Source organism: Dermacentor albipictus, chromosome 1, assembly GCF_038994185.2.
Source record: "Dermacentor albipictus isolate Rhodes 1998 colony chromosome 1, USDA_Dalb.pri_finalv2, whole genome shotgun sequence".
Classification (NCBI taxonomy): domain Eukaryota; kingdom Metazoa; phylum Arthropoda; class Arachnida; order Ixodida; family Ixodidae; genus Dermacentor; species Dermacentor albipictus.
The window spans coordinates 64,812,950-64,833,012 of NC_091821.1; the positions used below are offsets into that span (position 1 = coordinate 64,812,950).

Consider the following 20,063-nt stretch of genomic DNA (forward strand, 5'->3'; position numbering starts at 1 on the left):
CGATTTGCGTTTTACAATCAATATGATTAGAATGGCTCACCAATGCAGTTCCGGGGTCCCGCTGAAAATGGAAGATAAGCGAACGGGTGCCTTCCTTTCGAGTTTTCCGGGAAGAACCTCTCCGGGTGGAATTCTTCCGGCTTTGGAAAAACTTCAGGATTACGGTGTAAGAAATAGGCTGCCATTTGCACTACTGTTCCGGTAGGAAGGATGGCTCCATCTTCGTCGGTAAGTCGTGTATCGCATGTAAGAAAGTACAGAAATATACTTAGTCTTTCTTAGCAGCTAGCATTGAAATGCGTGACTATGGATCTTACCTATTTTGAATGGTTCTTCGCATGTCCTAGCTATTAGTGGCACAGATGGGTATATACGTTGAGCTTCCTGAATTCGAATAAAGAAGAACATTGATGGTTTTGTTTGCAACTTCTTGGATAAGACTGTATACCTTGATAGCGCACTCGAGGTACCTCATCTGCTTCAAATCGTCAAAAGAAACATAACGATCTCTATCGTTACCAAAGATTAAGTCGAGTTCCTCGTGAATCTCCCGTTGTTCCTTTGGATGATGACCTATAAGGAAAAGTGCCCAGCTTATCCCCACCGCTGTAGTATCGTGACCCTGGAAGCAAAGAAATTGCACAACAATGTCACGGCACTTATCTATTACGGCAGCGTTCTGCTGCTGCACAAGAAATTTTGCAAAGCATATGGATCTGACACTAGAAAGCTGTAAAGAAATTCAGCATCATGGACGCACATCCCGAAGCCCGCATCACGCTCCGCTCGTTCAATATATTGCCTATAACCATAATTTACCATGCAATGGCTTGTTAGGTCTGTTGACCTCATTTGCCTTACTGCCCATACTTCCTTACTCTACTGACATCTAATTCCTGACTCAGCCCGCCTGCGCTAGAAGTCCTAGCACAAGGCGGTTTGAGAAACCCGTCCTTACATATTCTATTCATTGGAAACTCTCTCATTCCGCCACCCGATACGGCGACAAAACTGCTAGCACCACGCATGACTCCCGGTGAGCCCGTCCTTGGGGCTGGCAATTAATAATGGTTAATACTGTCCTTCTCTGAAAAGCAGGCGACCCGTGTACAGAAGGAAACCACTGCGTCCGTCGATCGAGACATACAGAAAACAGGAAAATATGACGCACAGTTTCTCAAATGGGTGCGAGCTACGTGGGCAACACAGCCGAGCTCCTGTGAACCCTGCTTACACTGAGTTGTCGGCCCTATCCCGCAAAAAAAAAGAACAAGCTCAGCGACCCAGGCCTTCTACAAAACGTCCTGCATTTAGGTGTTTGATTATTAAAGTTAATTTCAACGTAATGCGTGAACATGCTTTGTTGAATAATAATGCACCATGCTGCGCATGTAAAGACTCCGTGAAAGCTCAATTACTGTTGCCGCATTCGAAATGAACAGCTTCAGTGTATAACAACTTCATAATTCCTCGCGATTAACGGCTTTAAGCTTTCAGTAACATATTCTGTAGCCATTAGCAACCCTTTCATAGGTTCAGTGATTGCTACTTCCATAGCCTATAAACACCCCCTTCGAACAAGGTGTACAGCTGAATTGTGCAGATTCTCATTTCTTGCAGCTCAAAGGGTGACACAAGCACAGATAGAATGGAGCACACATGACAAGCGCTGTCCAACAACCCTTCTTTAAGAAAAAACAAGAAATAAATAAAAAAGCCAACCTGAGCGCCCATATAATTTAACCAACGCTTTATGAGAAAACCAATCTTTCACTAAGAAAGGGAAATGAAGATGACTGACACGATATGTTCAAAGATTGAATCAATAAGAATCTCCTCCACATTATCCCATAACATCTGATATCTAAGTCTCATTACCGCAATTGCGTGCTCAAAGAAAATGTCACTATGATAAAAAGTCGAAGTTTCGCGAAATGCAAAGTTTCGACAATGATAGCAAATGACTGTTACAGAAAGTAAGGTTCCTAGTTTTGTGGGCAGTGTAAAGCGCCGTTAACATTTGCTTGCCAACCAAACCAACGTGATGCACGCGCCCAAACAGACACGTGAACACGAGTACCACGAGCGCTCGCCCTCACAGCGCGGGCTTGATGAACGCAGATGGAGGGGAGCGCAAGTACTTGTCCAAAACGGAACGTTCTGTGCTGTCGCTTGCTGCACCCTTTCAACTGTGACGCGTCCGCAAGAACTCAGCAGGTCACGTGACCACTAACAGAGCGTGCGCGGGAAAAAGCGCGCATAAAGCCATCAGCTAATTCTTGACTGTAGTCCTGCAAGCTCGCCCTTCGTCCTGGAACCCGCTGCAGAACAAGTGACCTATAAAACAGCGCGTTAGCATAACATAAGGAGCGAACGGGCCGGGCACGCGCTTGGTTTCATTCATGCATTTATTTTATAATTATAATTTTAAGGCGAAACCTTAGGTGGGTACGTTGGCAGCGACCTTACGAAACTGCGCCATGACTAAAAAAATGGCCGACACCGCAAAAAATAAAAGCACGTCAGAAAATGCTCAAACTGACGCCACATTTCTCAGGGAGGTTCCTGTAAACAAAGTAAATTAGTGGCTTGGAAAATAACATTTGATAAATTTAAGTCTGTGGGAATCAAACCCGGGCCTCCGGGATGCGGTTCTGTCTTACTAAAGGTGTGCCTAGGGCGTCCCTGGTTGCACACGTCACGTCGCAGCCATTTCGCTGACTAGTACGTGCGTCATTGGGCAGGGCACGTGACAGTGCGGAGGAGGTGGAGCGCGCCATACGTGTATAAAATGAACGCGTTGATGACGTTACGAGGTGTACAAACGGTATAACGCTCTCGCATTATCACACGTAAGCAATCTTAAGTGTCTTCCAAATTCTATTGCATTAGTTTTTTGCTGCATAAGATATAGAAACAGAGTATCCGAGGTACTTTTACCTCAATGTTTTCACAGCAACGTGTGCAAACAGAAATCAACTCAAAGACGAGGTTGTCGATAATTGCGATATCATGAGGACGCACAAGCGACTGGGGAACGCCTGTTACGGGGGTGTGAAAACCAGAAGTTGCACAGCAAACTCGTCTTGGCTACGTTGCCACTAAGACTATGGCCTAGAACCTACGTGAGCTAACTATTGCAAGATAATCCAAGTTCGCATTCGCATAATGCAAGTTCGCATTCAGCGAAGGACTGCATAAATACGTCTAAAACACAAACCTGTCGCTCCCATTCCTTTTCTCTATTTTGATTACATCCGCCTCCAGATGCCAGAAATATGAGGACGGCAGCGCATTACATCCCACGATCTTTTATAAAAACATATTCTCTCTCTCTCTTTCTCTCTCTCTAAGAACAGACACTGAGCATGGGTTGCGTATACTGCCACCCTCTTTCCTTTCCCTTATTTGGCGATTCGAAGCACTGCAGCCAACCATAGCCACTAAAACATTGATTCTTAGTTAGCCCCGATATCTAATTACAGTGAAACTAAAAGTGAGACAAATTAACTTCCTAATGCTATCATACGCTGCGCGAGACCAGGTGCTATTCAGCGTTTGGTGACATACCGTTGGTATCCACTGGAATGTGGGCTAAATGGTATCAATTAATTGTGGTGTTTTATGCGCCGTTGTTTGTATTCGTCCTTCTGTCTTGTGTTTGCCACCTAACATACTACGCTTAACCTTATTATCAATGTATGAGATGCTCAGGCGGACAATTTCAGTCAAGCATGCCAGGCTAGCCACACCTGCTGCAACACTACCACCACTATCACCACCGGGCGTCAAATACTAAACTTGCTCCATTATCATTATTAACCATGTAAACATAAATAACCATCACAAGGCAAGCCCACGCACCCTCATTAAGAGCGCTCAAAAAATTCCCGATAATATCTTATATTTCAAAAGTAAGCATCAGAACATAAAATCCACCAGGAGGAATTCAAACATAAAGGTGTCCTCAAACCTCAAACATAAAGGTGTCCACTTCCTCTCGTATGTCTTCTTCAGTGATGTATTTGTCGTTCTTGAGATGTTCCACAATGAGAAGATCCAAAAATGGTCTTCTCCTTTTGGCCCTAGCTTCAGACTCACTAGAGCTGTCGAGCCTTAGGGTGCCTTTGTTGACTTCAGCTTCTATCTCCATTTTTCTCTCTGCAATGACCTAGTTCGAAATAAGAAATTCAAGGGCTCCAAAAAATTAAAGTTTCCGAACTTGCTTTCGTAGAATGGACAAAATAATAACTCAGGCATTTTTTACTTTAATATAAGCGTTTTTCACAGCCAGGAAGAAACTACTCTCAGCGCCCAACGCTGCCTATGCCACCGAGCATGCTTGCCTCTTTTCATGACTTGTGCGGTCTTGTATCAACAGGACGTGTAGTGTTTCAGAGTGGGTATGGCTAATTTTCAGCGCTAGTTTTGATATTTGGTGTCATTCAAGAACAATCCGATACCATAGCACAGTCGTGGCATCCGCAAACAACTATCGGAAGCCAAAAAATTGGGATATGAAGCGTGCGAGCTTCACTACCAGCATAAACGAATGTGCAGTTACGGCTTATTTAGCTTGTATCGCATCCTTACGTACAAAAAATATGAGCAACGCTTTTGGATCATCAGCGTGAACAGAAAAGGATTCATGCCATGCGCGACGCGATACCGGCAAGCTCCTCGCACGCAGTGATGCCTGATGACGGGGCTGAAAATTAAAAAAAAATTACTTAGGTATAGAGCGCATTTCTGATGCTATTTCTACGAATATCTTTGCGCAGGTCTTCATCTATTTTAGGAATATTCTTCAGCGTCATTCGTTGAGACCCCGATTGAAAGCATATGCACTGCTGCCACAGCGTCGCATGCCTAACGGGAATGAACGGGAAAGCTCTTAATGGTGGCGTCGTTCTGAAGCCGTCCCGTACTGTGAAAAACGCACATACCCATTTTCAGTCCCATATAGTTTCTTGAAGTTTGCTTCAGAAGCTTCTTGTTTTTGGTTATATTTTATTATGGGAGGCGAGGGGTCATATGAGCGTTGTGAATGTGCAGTCAGCTAGCTTAGCCTTGCAAATCTGTCTAGCTTCCACTAAACTTTTAAACCTTTGAACTTTTGAAATTGTGGGAAAAAGCACTGACAACCAAGACAGCAGACAAGACAGTGACAACCAAGACAGTCAATAATTAACAGCCTAATACTTCGTAGTTGCAACTTGACGCTAAATGAAGCATTTACTTCTCGCACGAAGGATAGCCCATGCCTGAGAAAAGCTATATCCAAATGTACGCCGGGATACGGAATCCTCACTTTGTTAGCTCGCGATAAACGAAACACATGTTTCCAGCAATACGTGTGTTAGTCATATATTTTTTTAATATCAAGCCACTGCAGGACAGTGCTTTGCAGAAATTTGTACAGTGCAGCGGCTGCTTAGCCAATCGACAGCATTTCCAAAACAGATCTCGTCAGAGGCAGCGAGATACAATTTAATTGTCATTTTTGACAGCACAACAAGCACGCGAATTCCAGGCATGTGAAGGCACAAAAAGCCATTTGTGCAGCTTGGCGAAACGCTTTTCTCGTACATCCAAGCGTCACTCCAGCTGGCCGGACATTCTAGGATGGCGGCGGAGGCGAATCACACACCAGTTGGCGCCACTGTGCCAAGAAGCCGGAGCTCAAGCTAAAAAAAGTCTACATCGAGCGACCGCAATTACTTAAATGCAAAGAGAACACATATGCAATCCTATGACTGTGTTCTGTCGCATTTCTGAACATATGTGAGAAGAATACGTTTCTATACCTGCAATATTGCAGTAAGAGCGTTGTATAACTATACCTAAAGGTGAAACCACCACCCTAGCGAGCAAATAAGGCTATTTATTATAACTACATGAGTGTGTTGGCGTAAGTAAACCACCTAAATTAAAATTCAATTATCGGGTTTTACGTGCCAAAACCACTTTCTGATTACGAGGCACGCCGTAGTGGAGGACTCCGGAAATTTCGACTACCTGGGGTTCTTTAACGTGCACCTAAATCTAAGCACACGGGTGTTATCGCATTTCGCCCCCATCGAAATGCGGCAGCCGTGGCTGGGATTAGATCCCGCAACCTCGTGCTCAGCAGCCCAACACCATAGCCACTGAGCAACCCGGCGGGTAAACCACCTAAATGGAAACATGCATCTCTATGTAGGACTTATAGGTCGTCTTCGACGGCTGTACCACTATACGTCTTGGAGAAGGTGAAGTTCATGAAGGCCACACGCCATTGACCTTATTCTGTTCAACACATAACGGCACGTCGGCTCGTCCTTGGAGCCAATCGAACGACATGCCATCACTCTATACTAGCCGTCGTGTTATCAAAATGACATCAATCCTTAGCGCCTCCCCCCCCCCCCCCCCCCGTTGCTACGCTACCCGAAAATGAGTACGTCGACACCGCTCAAGCAATGGCTACGTTTCACGAGGCGGGGGCCGACGCGACAAGTCGTAATGTTGTCGTGCCCTGCTTTCCAGATCAGCCCGCCAGAGCCGTTCAGCTTCACTATACCCATAGACTAGCCTTTAGGAAAGAAAAGATTTCAGCTGTGCATCGCTGAGTGTGGACTATATGCGACCAACCCGAACAGCAGCAAATACATTTATAATCTACTGTGACGCCACGGCAATTCCAAGGATGGGTCACTCATTATGCTAATAACAATCAACCCCAAAACTATGTAATTTTCGCGTGCAATAACTACGTTAATTATTGAATGACGTCGCATTCAGGATAAATATGTTGCTGAAGCTACAATGAATCAAATGTGTGGTCACTAATCTGGCTAAGGCATGCTGGAGGGCTAGTTGGTTGGGATTAATCAAAACAGTGCCATGGGACAGTACGAGGAAAGAGAAGAATTTTGACACTCACAGCGCTAACTTTCATCTACAAATGTTTACTTTCGCATGTGCATGATATGTATACATCACCGAGTCACCGAAAACAAAAACAAGAATGTCAACATTCAGAAACGCACACCAAGGAACAGATACGCGTCAGAACAGCTTAATCGCAACTTGCTTTCACCTTTTCACGGCACTACACTTTTGCACGACTATCTCGATAACTCTATAAACCACATCTATCGTTCCGATAACGCCACCGAAGGCGTGCTCCCACACTTTTCTTTCGTTTTTTCAATGTCGTAAGCCTCAAGAATTTCTCTTGTCATTCCACATTGGGCCCGATTCAATATAGTAATTTTTGCAAAGACCAGAACGCCACCGCACTCCCGGCAATGCATCCCTAAATGCCCAGAAATAGGTTTTTTTGCCGTTATAATGAAGCTCTTTTAGGTCTCTGATTAATACAAAGACTCGTCTGACCGCTATATGCACGTTCGCACGACAAGGGTGTTAAATGGACAACATTTTGTGTGTCAGTCACAAATTGCGTGCGGCGCCTTGTGCTATAGGCGGTCGTCTTTTCTTTGTCCTAGTTTACTTTCTTGTAGACCATCCACAATCGCTCAGCAGCAAAAAAAACTTCGTGCGCTCCGGTCCTTCTCGCAGGCTTTTTCAAATTATGCGCGATGCTAAGTATGTAAGGCGCACGACTGCCACCTTCTTTGGTCTGGCACTCCTATTGCACTCATTCGCATCAACCCTGAACGTTTTACTCAAACCCTCAGCTATCAATCAAGGTCACTACTCGGAAGTGTTAACCAGAATCAACCAGTCGCTTATCCTGGACCCACAAACTTGTTTCAAGAATGTGGTCGCGTGATTTCAGCAATGAACTACATCGCGTTTTAGAAGTTACGAGTGTGAAGGTGAGAAGGTAAGCACTAACTTGTTGCCTCTCGGCTTACTTGAAAATGGTACCAGATAACGATTCATTTTTGGTAACTACATCGCGTTTTAGAAGTTACGAGTGTGAAGGTGAGAAGGTAAGCACTAACTTGTTGCCTCTCGGCTTACTTGAAAATGGTACCAGCTAACGATTCATTTTTGGTAAATAATTCGGATAAAGTGGTGGAGTTTTGCCGAGTACAGGCAAAACAATAGCCTTGCAGCTTTTTCTTTTGACAGAAATATCTTTTTATTATCTTCCGCAGGCCGAATTGATGAAATGTGTAGCTGACGACATTGTCAGACTGGGCGCAGTCCAATTTCAGAAGTCCTCTGTGTCGTCATGTGATCAGTTTTTGGAGCTACTTTCTATTTATGTTAACTCCACTTACGCGACATTGGACATAAACATTACCAAACAAAAAGATTGCACATGTATTGGGTCCTGCATTGCTCCCTGCTTAAGTGACTTGTTTCTAGCTTACCGTGACTGAGTAATTCATGATCGCTTGAAAAGTTCGGACGTTGTCACTTTGCTCAGATACGTTGATAACTTTTTAATTGTAACAAATAACGAATCGAATAATTTTGATACTGTAGTTTCGAAAACCTTAACTACATATGCTGATGTCTTGTGCCCTTAGGTACAGATGCATGAAGTTCCTGTAGGCAATGCCATAAGATTTTTTCAGACCTAGTTTCCGACTTTTCACTACGAAGTGCGCATTGGAGCTATGAGCCCAGATGCAATAAGCAAGTTCTTCCATTCTTATCTGCACACTCGAAACTTGTAAAAACATGCTGTAATACATTGTTTACATAATTCATTGCTGAAGTCATATGACCACAAACCTGAAACATGTTTGTGGGGTCAGCCTAAGCGCCTGGTCTATTCTGGTTACCCCTTGCAACAACTGAGTTTGGTAGCGGAGGGTTTGAGTAAAAAGTTCAGGGCCAATTCGAATGACTGCAATATCTTTGCCATGCCAAATAAGGTGGCGGTCGTGCCTTACACACATAGCATCTCGAATAATTTCAAAAGTATAGAGAGAAGGTGCGGAATGGAAGCAGTCTTCTTTTTTTGCTCTTGAAGAATTGCAGATGGTGTACAAGAAAGTAAACTTGGACAAGGAAGAGACGAACGCCTGTACCACAAGGCACTACACGCAATTTGTGAATTGCACACAGAATGTTATTTATTCAACACCCTTGTACGAACAGGAATTGGCCTCTATTGTGCAGTATTCAGCCACTCCCTCCCAAATGACTCATTTGATTAACCAATGGCCCTTGTCCAGCCGCTGCAGAGCACCTGACCAAGGCGGCGATCAGTTCTGTAACGCAGCAGAGGATGCTAAGAATCTCTGGACGCGGACACGCCGCCAATGGACACTGACGCTGGTAACGTTTAACACCCGAACTCTCCCGAGTGAAGCCATCCTAGCAGGACTCTTTGAGGAACTATCAGGCATTGCTTGACATATCATTAGCCTTAGTGAGGCTTGAAGAACTGGTGAGGCTTCTACAGTGCTGACAAGTGGCCACGTTCTCTGTTATAGAGGACTTCAAGATAAGAAGCAGTACGGAGTAGGATTCCTAACCCATAAGGACATAGCTGGTAATATTGACGAATTCTACAGCTTTAATGAGAGGATATTAGTACTCGTAATAAAGCTTAATAAGAAGTATCGATTAAAAGTAGTACAAGCCTACGCTCCAAGATCAAGTCACGATGATCATGAAGTAGATCAGTTTTCTGAAGATGTTAAATTAGCGATGACAAAAGCGCAAACTCATTATACTGTAGTAATGGGTGAATTCAATGCAAAAGTGGGGGAAAAGCAGGCTCGTGAACAAGAAATTGGCAACTACTTCGTCTATTCTAGGAACGTTAGAGGAGAGATGCTGGTAGAATTCGCGGAAAGGAATAAGCTGCGAATAATGAAAACCTACTTCAGGAACCGTAGGAACAAAAAGCGGATCTGGAAAAGCAGTAATGATGAACCAAGAAATGAAATTCATTTCGTATTTTCTGCTGATCCCAAAATAGCGCAGGATGCAGAAGTGTAAGGTAAGGTAAAGTACAGTGGTCATAGGTTAATGAGAGCTGGGATTCACTTCAATTTGAAGAGGAAAAGAGTAAAATTGGTCAAGAAGAAACAAGCTAATCTAGATGCAGTAAGGGTAAGAACAGACCAATTCAGGCTGGTACTTGCAAACAAATATGCAGCCTTCGAATATAGCGATGAAGATGGCTTAGAAGTAATGAATGAAACCGTAACTAGGCTGCCTTCAGAAGCAGCAGTTGCAGTTGTAGGTAAGGCACCAAGACAACCAATAGGTAAGCTCTCCCAAGTAACAAAGGACCTAATAAAGAAACGACGAAGAGTGAAGTGTCCGATTCAAGAGATCAGATAGAACTCGCGGAACTTTCAAAACTGATCAACAAGGAGAAAATACGGGATATTCGAAATTATAACGTGAGAAAGACTGAGGAAGCAGTAAAGAATGGACGCAGCATGATATCAGTGAGAAGGAAACTTGGCATCGCACAAACCAAGATGTATTCACTGAAAGATAAGCAGGGTAATATCATCAGCAATCTCGAAGATATAGTAAAAGCAGCGGAATAATTCTATACTGGCCTGCACAATACCCAAAGCAGCCACGATACCTCCATTCGAAGTACTAATGAACAGGTTACAGAGGCTCCTTTATTAACTAGCGACGAAGTTAGAAGGGCCTTGCACGACATGAAACAGGTCGATTTAATCAAAGATGGAGGAGACATAATGCTTGAAAAACTAGGCGCTCTTTATACGAACTGTCTATCGACTTCAGAGATACCAGAGAACTGGAAGAATGCCAACATTATACTAATGCACAAAAAAGGAGACATTAAAAAATTGAAAACTTATGAGGCGGTTAACTTACTTCCAGTATTATATAAACTATTCAGCAAGAAAAACTCCAATAGAATAAAGGCAACACTGCACATCAGTCAACCAAGGGAACAGACTGCTTTCAGGAAAGGATACCGTACAATGAATCACATCTATGCCATCAATCGGGTAATCGAGAAATCCGGAGAGTACAGTCAGCCTCTCTCTATGGCTTTCATAGATTACGAAAATGCATTTGATTCAAAAGAGATACCAGTAGTCTTAGAGGCATTACGTAATCAAGGAGTACAGAGCGTTTACGTAAACATCTTGAAAATTATCTACAGAGGTTCCAGAGCTACCATAATTATCCACAAGAAAAGTACAAGACCCCTATAAAGAAAGGGGTCAGACAAGGAGACACAATCTCTCCAATGCTATTCACTGCCTGCTTGGAAGAAGTATTCAAGCTATTAAACTGGGAAGGCTTAGGAGTGAAGATCAACGGCCAATATCTCAGCAACCTTCGATTTGCAGACGACATTGTCCTGTTCAGGAACACGGGGGCCGAGTTACAGCTAATGATTGAGGACCTTAACAGGGAGAGTGTTTGAGTGGGGTTGAAGATTAATACGCAGAAGACAAAGATAATGATCTATAGCCGGGCAAGGTAACAAGAGTTCAGTATGGCCAGTCAGCTTCTAGAGTCTGTGAAGGAGCACGTTTACCAACGTGAATTGTTCACAGGGGACCCTGATCACAAGAAGGAAATTTACAGAAGAATAAAAATGGGTTGGAGCGCATAGGGCAGACACGTTCAGATCCTGATTGGGAGCTTACCATTATAATTGAAAAGAAAGTTGTACAATCAATGCATTCTACATGTGGTAAATTATGGGGCACAAACTTGGAGACTTACAGAGAAGCTCGAAAACTAGTTAAGGAACGCGCAAAGAACGATGGAACGAAAAATGTTAGGCGTTACGTTAAGAGACAGGTTGAGAGCGGTGTGGATCAGAGAGCAAACGGGGATCTCCGATATTCTAATTGACATTAAGAGAGAAAAAAATGGAGCTGGGCAGGTCATGTAATGCGTAGGTTAGATAACCGGTAGACCATTAGGCCTACAGAATGGGTACCAAGAGAAGGGAAACGCAGTCGAGGACAGCAGAAGACTAGGTGTGTTGATGAAATTAAGAAATTCGCAGGTGCTAGTTGGAATCGGTTTCACAGGATAGGGGTAATGGGAGATTGCAGGGTCTTGCAGTGGACATAAAATAGGCAGATGATGATAATGATGAAAAGAGCATCATTATATTGCGAAACAAAGCTATTTCTGGCCATCATGATTTGCCGGGAGTGCGGCTGCGTCCGATGCTTGAAAAACTACTATTTTGAATCGGACCCAATGTGGAATGACAAGACAAATTCTTCATCAACAAATTCTTCATCAACAAAAATTAAAGGAAAGTGTGCAAGCATGCCTTCGGTGGCGTTATCGGAAAATGAGAGGTGGTTTCTCGAGTAGTCGAGACAGCCGTGCAAAAGTGTAGTGCCGTTAAAAAGTGGAAGTTGCGGTTAAGCTGTCTAGACACGTATCGGTTCCTTGATGTGTGCCTCTCGACGTTGAGATTCTTGTTTTTGTTTTCGATCGCCCGGTGATGTTTATACAGGGTGTTTCAGCTAAGTTGGCCAAATATTTTAAAAAACCATAGGCGCTACGCCTGGTGAGTTGCCGTAGTATTGTTCTGAGCAATATGGAGCACGTTATGATATTTTTTTCAATCCGCCAAGCTACGTATCTAACATAGGTTGATTAATTAACTTCTCTAAATATTAATTCTAGCGAAAGGTGCTCAATACAAAAGTTGTAGCGCTTGTTCAGGATGTTAGGATGACCGTGAAAGCCTCGGAAGATGTCAGTGTCTGTCCGACTTTATGCACGAGCCTTCTCGGCAAGCCTGCGATCAGCCGTTTTAGCTTGTTCTTCACCCTTGCCTCACTTAACGTCATACGGGAACTTTCTATTTAAGCAATGCCAATATTTCACCACTAAAATTGCACTGTTCTCTAAACACCACCAAAGGTGGGAAGCTGCATGTTCCAGTCAGAGTTGACAATATTGTCTCGTTTAAATTCTATAAGATGTAGACAATGTACATCTATAGATAGTACACGAAAATAGGTATATCTCAAGTCTTTGAAGTATGTATACCCAGGCTAGAATTCATTAGCAAAGAGCAGCAGATGTGCTCAGTATTACTGTGTGCCGAAGACGCTTTTAAGCTACTCTTAGGCTTCTATAAACGCGGTAATATGTGAGGTCACCGCGCATGGCCAACTTACGTGTTGAGGAGAGATAGAAACAACTGAACATGCTTCATGCACTAGTCATCAAAGTAAAGGAAACAGTGAGGGAATACGAGCTCACCTTTCGTGTGAAGGAATGCAGCACGTTAAGACATCCATAGTACTCCCGCCCAGAAGCTGTAAGCTTGTATATGAAGTCAGGTCTCCATAAAGGCCTCATTGTTCTCTCCAAAAATAGTTCACCAAGCCTGAAAGCATTTTGTTTTTGTGAATAAGGCTCAACAGAGTGATGAAGGGAACTAGTTGATTGGTACCCACAGAAGGAACAGCGCTTCAGTACTGGACACAAAAGAAGAACCACAAGCACAATGCGCTGACTAACAACTGCGTGTTTATTATCTCGCTGAGCCTTCTATACAGAGCAATAAAGGCAGTACCAACAAGACCATGAAAAGAAAGCGCACCTTGGTCAGAAGGCAAAGAAGGAAAGAAGGGGAATGATCTTGTGCCCGGCGCATTCTTGTTACAGTGGAGTTTTCAGAAAATCGATTCCTTTCTTGAACAACTTAAGAGAGGTGATGCTGACGCACTCAACATTTAAGCGGTTATATATAATCTCAAAAGCTTGTAAGATTCTCTGGTGCATTTGTCAGGGTGTCTGTGCAATGCGTCACTCTTCGGCAACATAGGTTTACATCCACACTGCCGGCAATGCAAGGCAAGGTTTCCACTGATTGCAAGATTTTTAGAATGGTAGTATGCTTTCTAAGCCTATCGTTGATACAACGGCCTGACTGGCCGATATATAATTTTCCACATTTTAACGGCACCGAATACACAATCTCCTGCACACAGTCAACGAAACGGTTTTTGTGCTTGGTCATACACGCTCGTTGAGTACGCGTGTCGGAGTTGATCTTAGAGCATAGGCCAATTAACTTGTGCGACGCAGAAAAAACAACGCTGGAGCCCACAGCTTGACCGATCTTTTTAAGATTGTCTTATATCTGGTGCATGTAAGGCAGCACAACCACTCGTCCTTGTCCGCCGTCTTGTGTTACCCCGTTTCGGCTGGCGTCATGGCGCTTCCTCAGGAAACACCCTGCCTCCTTGAGTTCGGAATTTCTAAGACTGTTGTTTACCTTCGGAGTAATTCGTTGTCTAGTTCCAGCGGATAAAGAAGACGGCTTTTGAGTACTAAAGCATACAGGTCAAAAGCTTCCGAGGCAATTACCACACATTTCACGAGGATTGACAACGCTTCACTTGCTAAGGTAAAAAAGAACGGCCCTGTACGCTTGTGCCAGCAACTGGAAATGGATGCATTAGCTCGCTCTATTGATAAGAATGACTGTTTTGTTGACTGTCTGCAAGAGATTGTGTATTCGGTGCCGTTAATATGTGGAAAACCATATATCGGCCAATCAGGCCGTTGTATCGACGATATAGGCTTAGAGAGCATAATAACAATGTAAAATATCTTGCACTAAGTGGGAACCTTGCCTTGCAATCTCGGCAATGTGGATGTAAGCCTATGTTGCCTCAGAGTGACGCATTGCATAAACACCTGATAAATGCACCAGGCAAATCTTAGAGGATATTGAGATTAACCGATTAAATGTTGATTGCATCAGCATCACGTCTCTTAAGCTGTCCAAGAAAGAAATCAAATTTTCTGAAAACTGAATTGTAACAAGAATGCGCCTGGCGCGAGGTCTTTCCCCTTTATTCCTTCTTTCCCTTTCGACCAAGGTTTGCTGTATTTCCATGGTCTTGTTGGCACTGCCTTTATTTCTCTGCACAAACGACTCGCCACGACAATAAACACGCAGTCAGCGCAGTGTGTGTGTATTTGGTTCCTGCTTTGTGTCCAGTCTTGAAGCGCTGTTCGTTCTGTGATAATCAACCAACTAGCCCGTCAGGTCAGTCCTTGCAAGGTTGGCGCCCATGAGTCTCAGCTTGCGCTACGTGCAACACGGAAACAAGGAAGGCACACACAGATATAGTTGGAGAGTGAAACTATAGCTTGTTTAGGATGAGGTATACGTCCATTTATAGATGGCCTTGCAGTGAACAGGACAGAATAAAAGGAAAAGAATTCGCTACGGCCACAAAAACCAACAAGGTATATTATATGTAATCCCAGAGCGCGGCGCACAAATGGAATTGTCGCTTATTGAAGCTGTACGCATGGAATGCTGAAACGTGTTCCGTTTTTCCTCGATCGAGAGAAGTGCTTTTTTTAACCCACCTAGCAATCTCGTCGCCAGCATGTGCAAGAGCATCGGTCTGAGCCAATCGCGGGGTGCATAAGTGTCTTTTCCTGTTCGCAGCAAGTTGTACTGCTCACTGGCAGGTATATCGTTGATTTCGTAGCCGCATATAACACATGCCTCTGACAGGCCAATATATTCTTTGCCGAAGGCGAGAGGAAAGCAATCAATGGTACTAGCGGCGCATTGCAAAAGCCTATCGTGGTGTTGCACTGCGCTATCTTTATTATCCTGGAATTCGTTAGCGGCAGTAATTGCATGGAGCGCTGAACCCTGTTAAGCCGTGTCTAGCACGAGTATCTTATATCCTACAATTCGTTGTGAGAAGTATAGCAACCGCTTTCTTGGCGTCTATAAAAGGCGCCGAAAGAATGCTTTCATTTTAAGTATTTTTTTTCGCTAATTTCTCTTAGCATGACTGCTAAATATCCACTGTTCCTTCGTCAATGCGACTGTACGTTAAAGCTGTGCTCAAGAAAGTGGGAATATGATCTCTTCAGTGCGCCTGCTTCAAACATAAAATAAATGAAAAAAAAACGAAAAGGAGACGAATTAAGGGTACAAAACAGACCAGTGCCCTCTGCTTTTTAAACATGACACAGCCTTGCTTCTCTTGTTATGTTTGAATGGCTCCAGTCAAAACTGAAAATGTTCTTTTCCTCCTGAGTTATGTAGAGCCAGCACGTGTGTTGTTTGCCGAGCCTGACTTGTAAAAACAGAATTCTAGAATATTTTGGTGTTTCATAGGCAAGTTCTAGGCCTACGTGTGTACTCCTGAAAGCGTTCAAAATAACATCAACTTTAGTGCAAACTGTGCTAAATGTTTAGGCAAGGAAACATGTAGTCTACGTATCTCAAACAGGCAATGACATATGATCTCTAAAGTTATTTTGCCAATTTACGGTCACCTAGGGCCAGTAGAATATCCGACAACGCTGGTTCGATCCAAGATCCAATTGATATATAACTTCTGGTTGAATCAACAAGATATCCACGAATTCTATGAGCTCAGAGCTTTGGCGCGCCTTTAACAATTGCAGAGGTGTTTCCACGCTACAGCGCACTGGTTCCTAAATTTAACAATTCCTAGCCGATTTGACAGCCTCTGCTGCTGCCTCCTGCGGTACGGTAAAACGGAAGTCCTTGGCGTTCACTAATACACATGACAGGTGGAAGTCCTTCAAGAATTGAACCACTATATCCGAGTTATTAACCCTCAACAAGCCATCAGCAGTTAGGACCGCGTGGTGCATTTGCAGATGGTCAGCGATTTATGTCTGGTGCCTTTATGTTGTGTGAGCACATAAAACCGATGTCCTTTCTGATGGGTCTTTCGCAGAGAAGAAAGGTCGTAAACTAGTTTCATTGTCTTCATTTGCGTCTTTCGTCGGCTTTGGCTGGCACCATTTTAACATATCTTTTCTGCTTCCTTCTGCAGCACGTTTATATTGCTTCCATCTGTCCTAACTCTAAGGGGATTATTTTAGAGCCAATTTTTATACGTCACAAAAGCTCCAGTGTCGTTGGAAACCAACAACTTTAAAGGTTCGGCTTTCAGGAACTGGGTCACCTTTGCTTTCGGTTTATTCTACGTACCTGAAAGAGCGTGCTGTAAGCTATTCTCACGCGAACATGAGCAAATCCTTTTTTTTTCTTTTATCTCATTAATTGGTCTTGACTCATGTATCCGTTCCAAAATAAATCAGTTGTTCGTTTGGACTCCAGTCATATGTGTCTACCTGCTTCCGTGTTGTATATAGCACAAGAAGAGAAATGAGTGTCGTTAATACTTCTGTGAGAAATATTTTGAAATACGAGAAGGAAAACAAATTCAAACAATATAGATGTTCAGAGGAAGATGGGGACTTGAAGTTATCAACAGCGGTCGAAGAACACGTGTCTCTGGAGTCAAGGTTTCGAAATAGGGACTTGTCTTCACCACAGCAACAACTGATCAAGCTGTTGTTGCCTCGATGAAGGCAAGTCTCCGTCTCAAAACCTTGGCTCCAGAGACATATCTTGCTCGACCACTGTCGAGAACGAAGCGAGAATTTCGAAGAAAGCAGGGCTCAAACGCGGTCACAGACTAACATGCTGCTTATCACGTTACTGTGTCGGCACAATAAGTAATAAGCAAGTAAACGACGCAAAAAAAACACACACGTGATGTTGTTAAGATGAACTGTTCAACCTAATCTGCAAAAACAAATAGTGGCGAATATTGACGCACGACGCGCATTTCGTGCGTTTGTGTCAGGATAAACATTCGTTCGGTAAGGCACACGTATATTCCGCCGGGACAGCATTTTCAAGGTGTGCAATCTCACGACTACTCTAAAGTCAGTACAGCAAAGAAGCCGAACAAGATTCTGACAGTAGATATTTAGCTGAAGTCACGTTTTTAGCTATCTCCGACGAAGTAAGTAATCCCCGAGCAAAATTTCGGGGACAATGGAGTAAGCGAACAATTATATTGCAGGCGCGGCTGTGCGCATGTTTGGCCGATTGGCCAAACGCGCACACTTATATTTTAGCCCTCGATTTAAGGCTGAATATGTCTACAGGCTGTTAAAAATAAGATTTTTCATCTTCTTAGCTTTTCTCCGGCACCCGTGGTATCACGCTTTTGCTGGCGATTGTGCATGAGTCTTCAGGTTGCAGCAGCAGAGCTATCTTTTTCAACGCAAATTGACAATCCCGAGAATGGACGGTACCTGTTAAGAGCGGCGACGTATGGGCTTTTCTCATTGCTCTGAGCTGATATGGACGATCCCATAATGGTTTCTGTGAATGAAAAGTTCAAGGGACAGCGAATATTAAGGATCAACGACAGTAACGCAAAATCCAAGCTTGATAGCAAATTTCCTATACGTACCACAAATTATGTCCAAAGTGCAAAGAGTGACCAGGGGAACGACGTCCAACTTTGCTCCATGCTGCGAAAGCTTTGACAGTTTATTGCAGAAAATGAAGGACTGGGCGTTGATTGTGGCTGAGAAGTCCTCCAGTATCTTAAAATGAAACGCGGGTGTGAACAGGCGCCTCCGGGATCGCCACTTGGCTCCTGTACTGAGTGCAGAAAAAAGCAAGCAAATTGAATTATTTCGTTTGTTTTCCACTCTTAGCGTGGTACTCTAAGCTATCGGCACTTGCCGGAGTTGAATAAGCACAGCAAAATAAGTTTTACGTTTTTCTCTGCAACACAAGACAACATATGCTGAGAAATGACACTCTATGGAAGCACGGAATGTGCCTGAGCACCTTAAACAACCGTACATGCCAATATGAAAGTGTTCTTCGTACAAAGAATTGCTCTCCTTGACAACTGCTGCACGTATTTGAGAACAGAAGCGTTTTAGTTGAATTATCTGCAATTCTACGCCGTGCTTGTCTATCCTTTACATCCGCACGGGCCGAGTGAAAATGCATGACTGTACAGTCTTAAAAGAACAAACTTTTTGGTGGCAACACTCCTTTCTCCCGATACAGTTTCGCTTCAGGGCTTAAGCAGCTCAGCCACCTATTCGCCACGAGATCGAGCAACAGGTTAACCACACATCAAAAGAACACCTCACGCCGCTACGCAATCACTGTGTGAGAGTTACGAGCAATCATCCCAGTTATCATGATGCAGTTATCGTAATATAATGTCTATCACGATATAATGAGCGTTTCCTAATGAATTTTTTTTACTGCTGAGTGATATTCACGCCAGTTCGTTCATGTCAGAGATTCCGGAGTGATGAACACATCGCGACAAGTCGCTAAAGCACGGCATGTGATCAAGCATCGCCGCTACCACTTGATTTCCGTAAAACGAGGCAAAATAATTCCGGTGGTTTACTCGAAACACAAACTGACAATAAAATAGTTGTGGCGAACGGAGGCTTCGACGGTCACACATTGTGCGCTCGACATGGACAGTCACTAATCTTAGCACAGCGCAACGACGACAGCGCAAGGCAAATTGCTTCTGTACATCGCCAACAAATGAACACTTGGAGAAGGGGGGGGGGGGGGGGGGGAGGGCATAGGGTATTGTCCAAGTGTCTGCCTAGTGTACACTTCCGGAATACCCCCCAACAATTACCGCCAAGCTACAACCACGGAATGAACAGTTTTTAAAGATATGCACGCCGTACGCGCACATTCAAACACGTTAGGTGTAGCAGACGACGCGCGGCGCAGTCTACATTATCCGTGGTTCAGCCAGTGCCTGCTAGGCGGCAACGTTGCTCGATCTCGAAGCCAATAAGCGCTTGTGCGTCAGTGGAGCCAGCTCTGGCTATTAGCCTAGTTGCATACGGGGTGATCACTTTTAAGTTCTGAGGAATTTTTAAAAATCGCTTGTGCCTGCTAGCACAATTCTTGTCCTTCAGCTGGCTAATTCAAAGAGGCGGACATTACTAGCATAATGAATAAAAAATATTTACCTATTTAACAAGAAAGTTTGCTGATTAACTTCCTCAATAATTATTTTACAACGTATATCAATATTTTACGGATTGCAGCAAGTGAGTTTGCAAGACGTATCCACTTGAAATCAATTTCCAGGATGACAAGTCTTAAGATAAGATTTCACAAAGTGTTGAGCGAAATACATGGGCGTTCCAGTAAACCTTGCGCATCAATTCAGAAAAGAGCCTATTGTTTAAAATTATGTGGGACAAGTGCATATTTTACAGCCAGCTTGATGGGTCATCTCGCCAAAGTGGTGCCATTCTGGAATTTCATTCGAAGTAGATACGCCTTG

General features: G+C 43.7%; 1 protein-coding gene across 1 annotated transcript in view; it reads right to left on the reverse strand.

Moving 5' to 3' along the window:
- The window catches only part of LOC135912486 (cytochrome P450 4c3-like), a 52,974-nt gene that overhangs the window by 6,245 nt on the left and 26,666 nt on the right, over positions 1 to 20,063 (reverse strand). The window contains exons 5-11 of the mRNA XM_065444928.2: positions 18,186 to 18,379; positions 18,025 to 18,094; positions 13,159 to 13,285; positions 3,974 to 4,171; positions 449 to 622; positions 318 to 384; positions 41 to 220 (exon numbers count right to left, since the gene is read on the reverse strand). Of these exons, the coding sequence (XP_065301000.1) occupies positions 41 to 220; positions 318 to 384; positions 449 to 622; positions 3,974 to 4,171; positions 13,159 to 13,285; positions 18,025 to 18,094; positions 18,186 to 18,379 (1,010 nt within the window). The remainder of the gene's footprint in view (positions 1 to 40; positions 221 to 317; positions 385 to 448; positions 623 to 3,973; positions 4,172 to 13,158; positions 13,286 to 18,024; positions 18,095 to 18,185; positions 18,380 to 20,063) is intronic.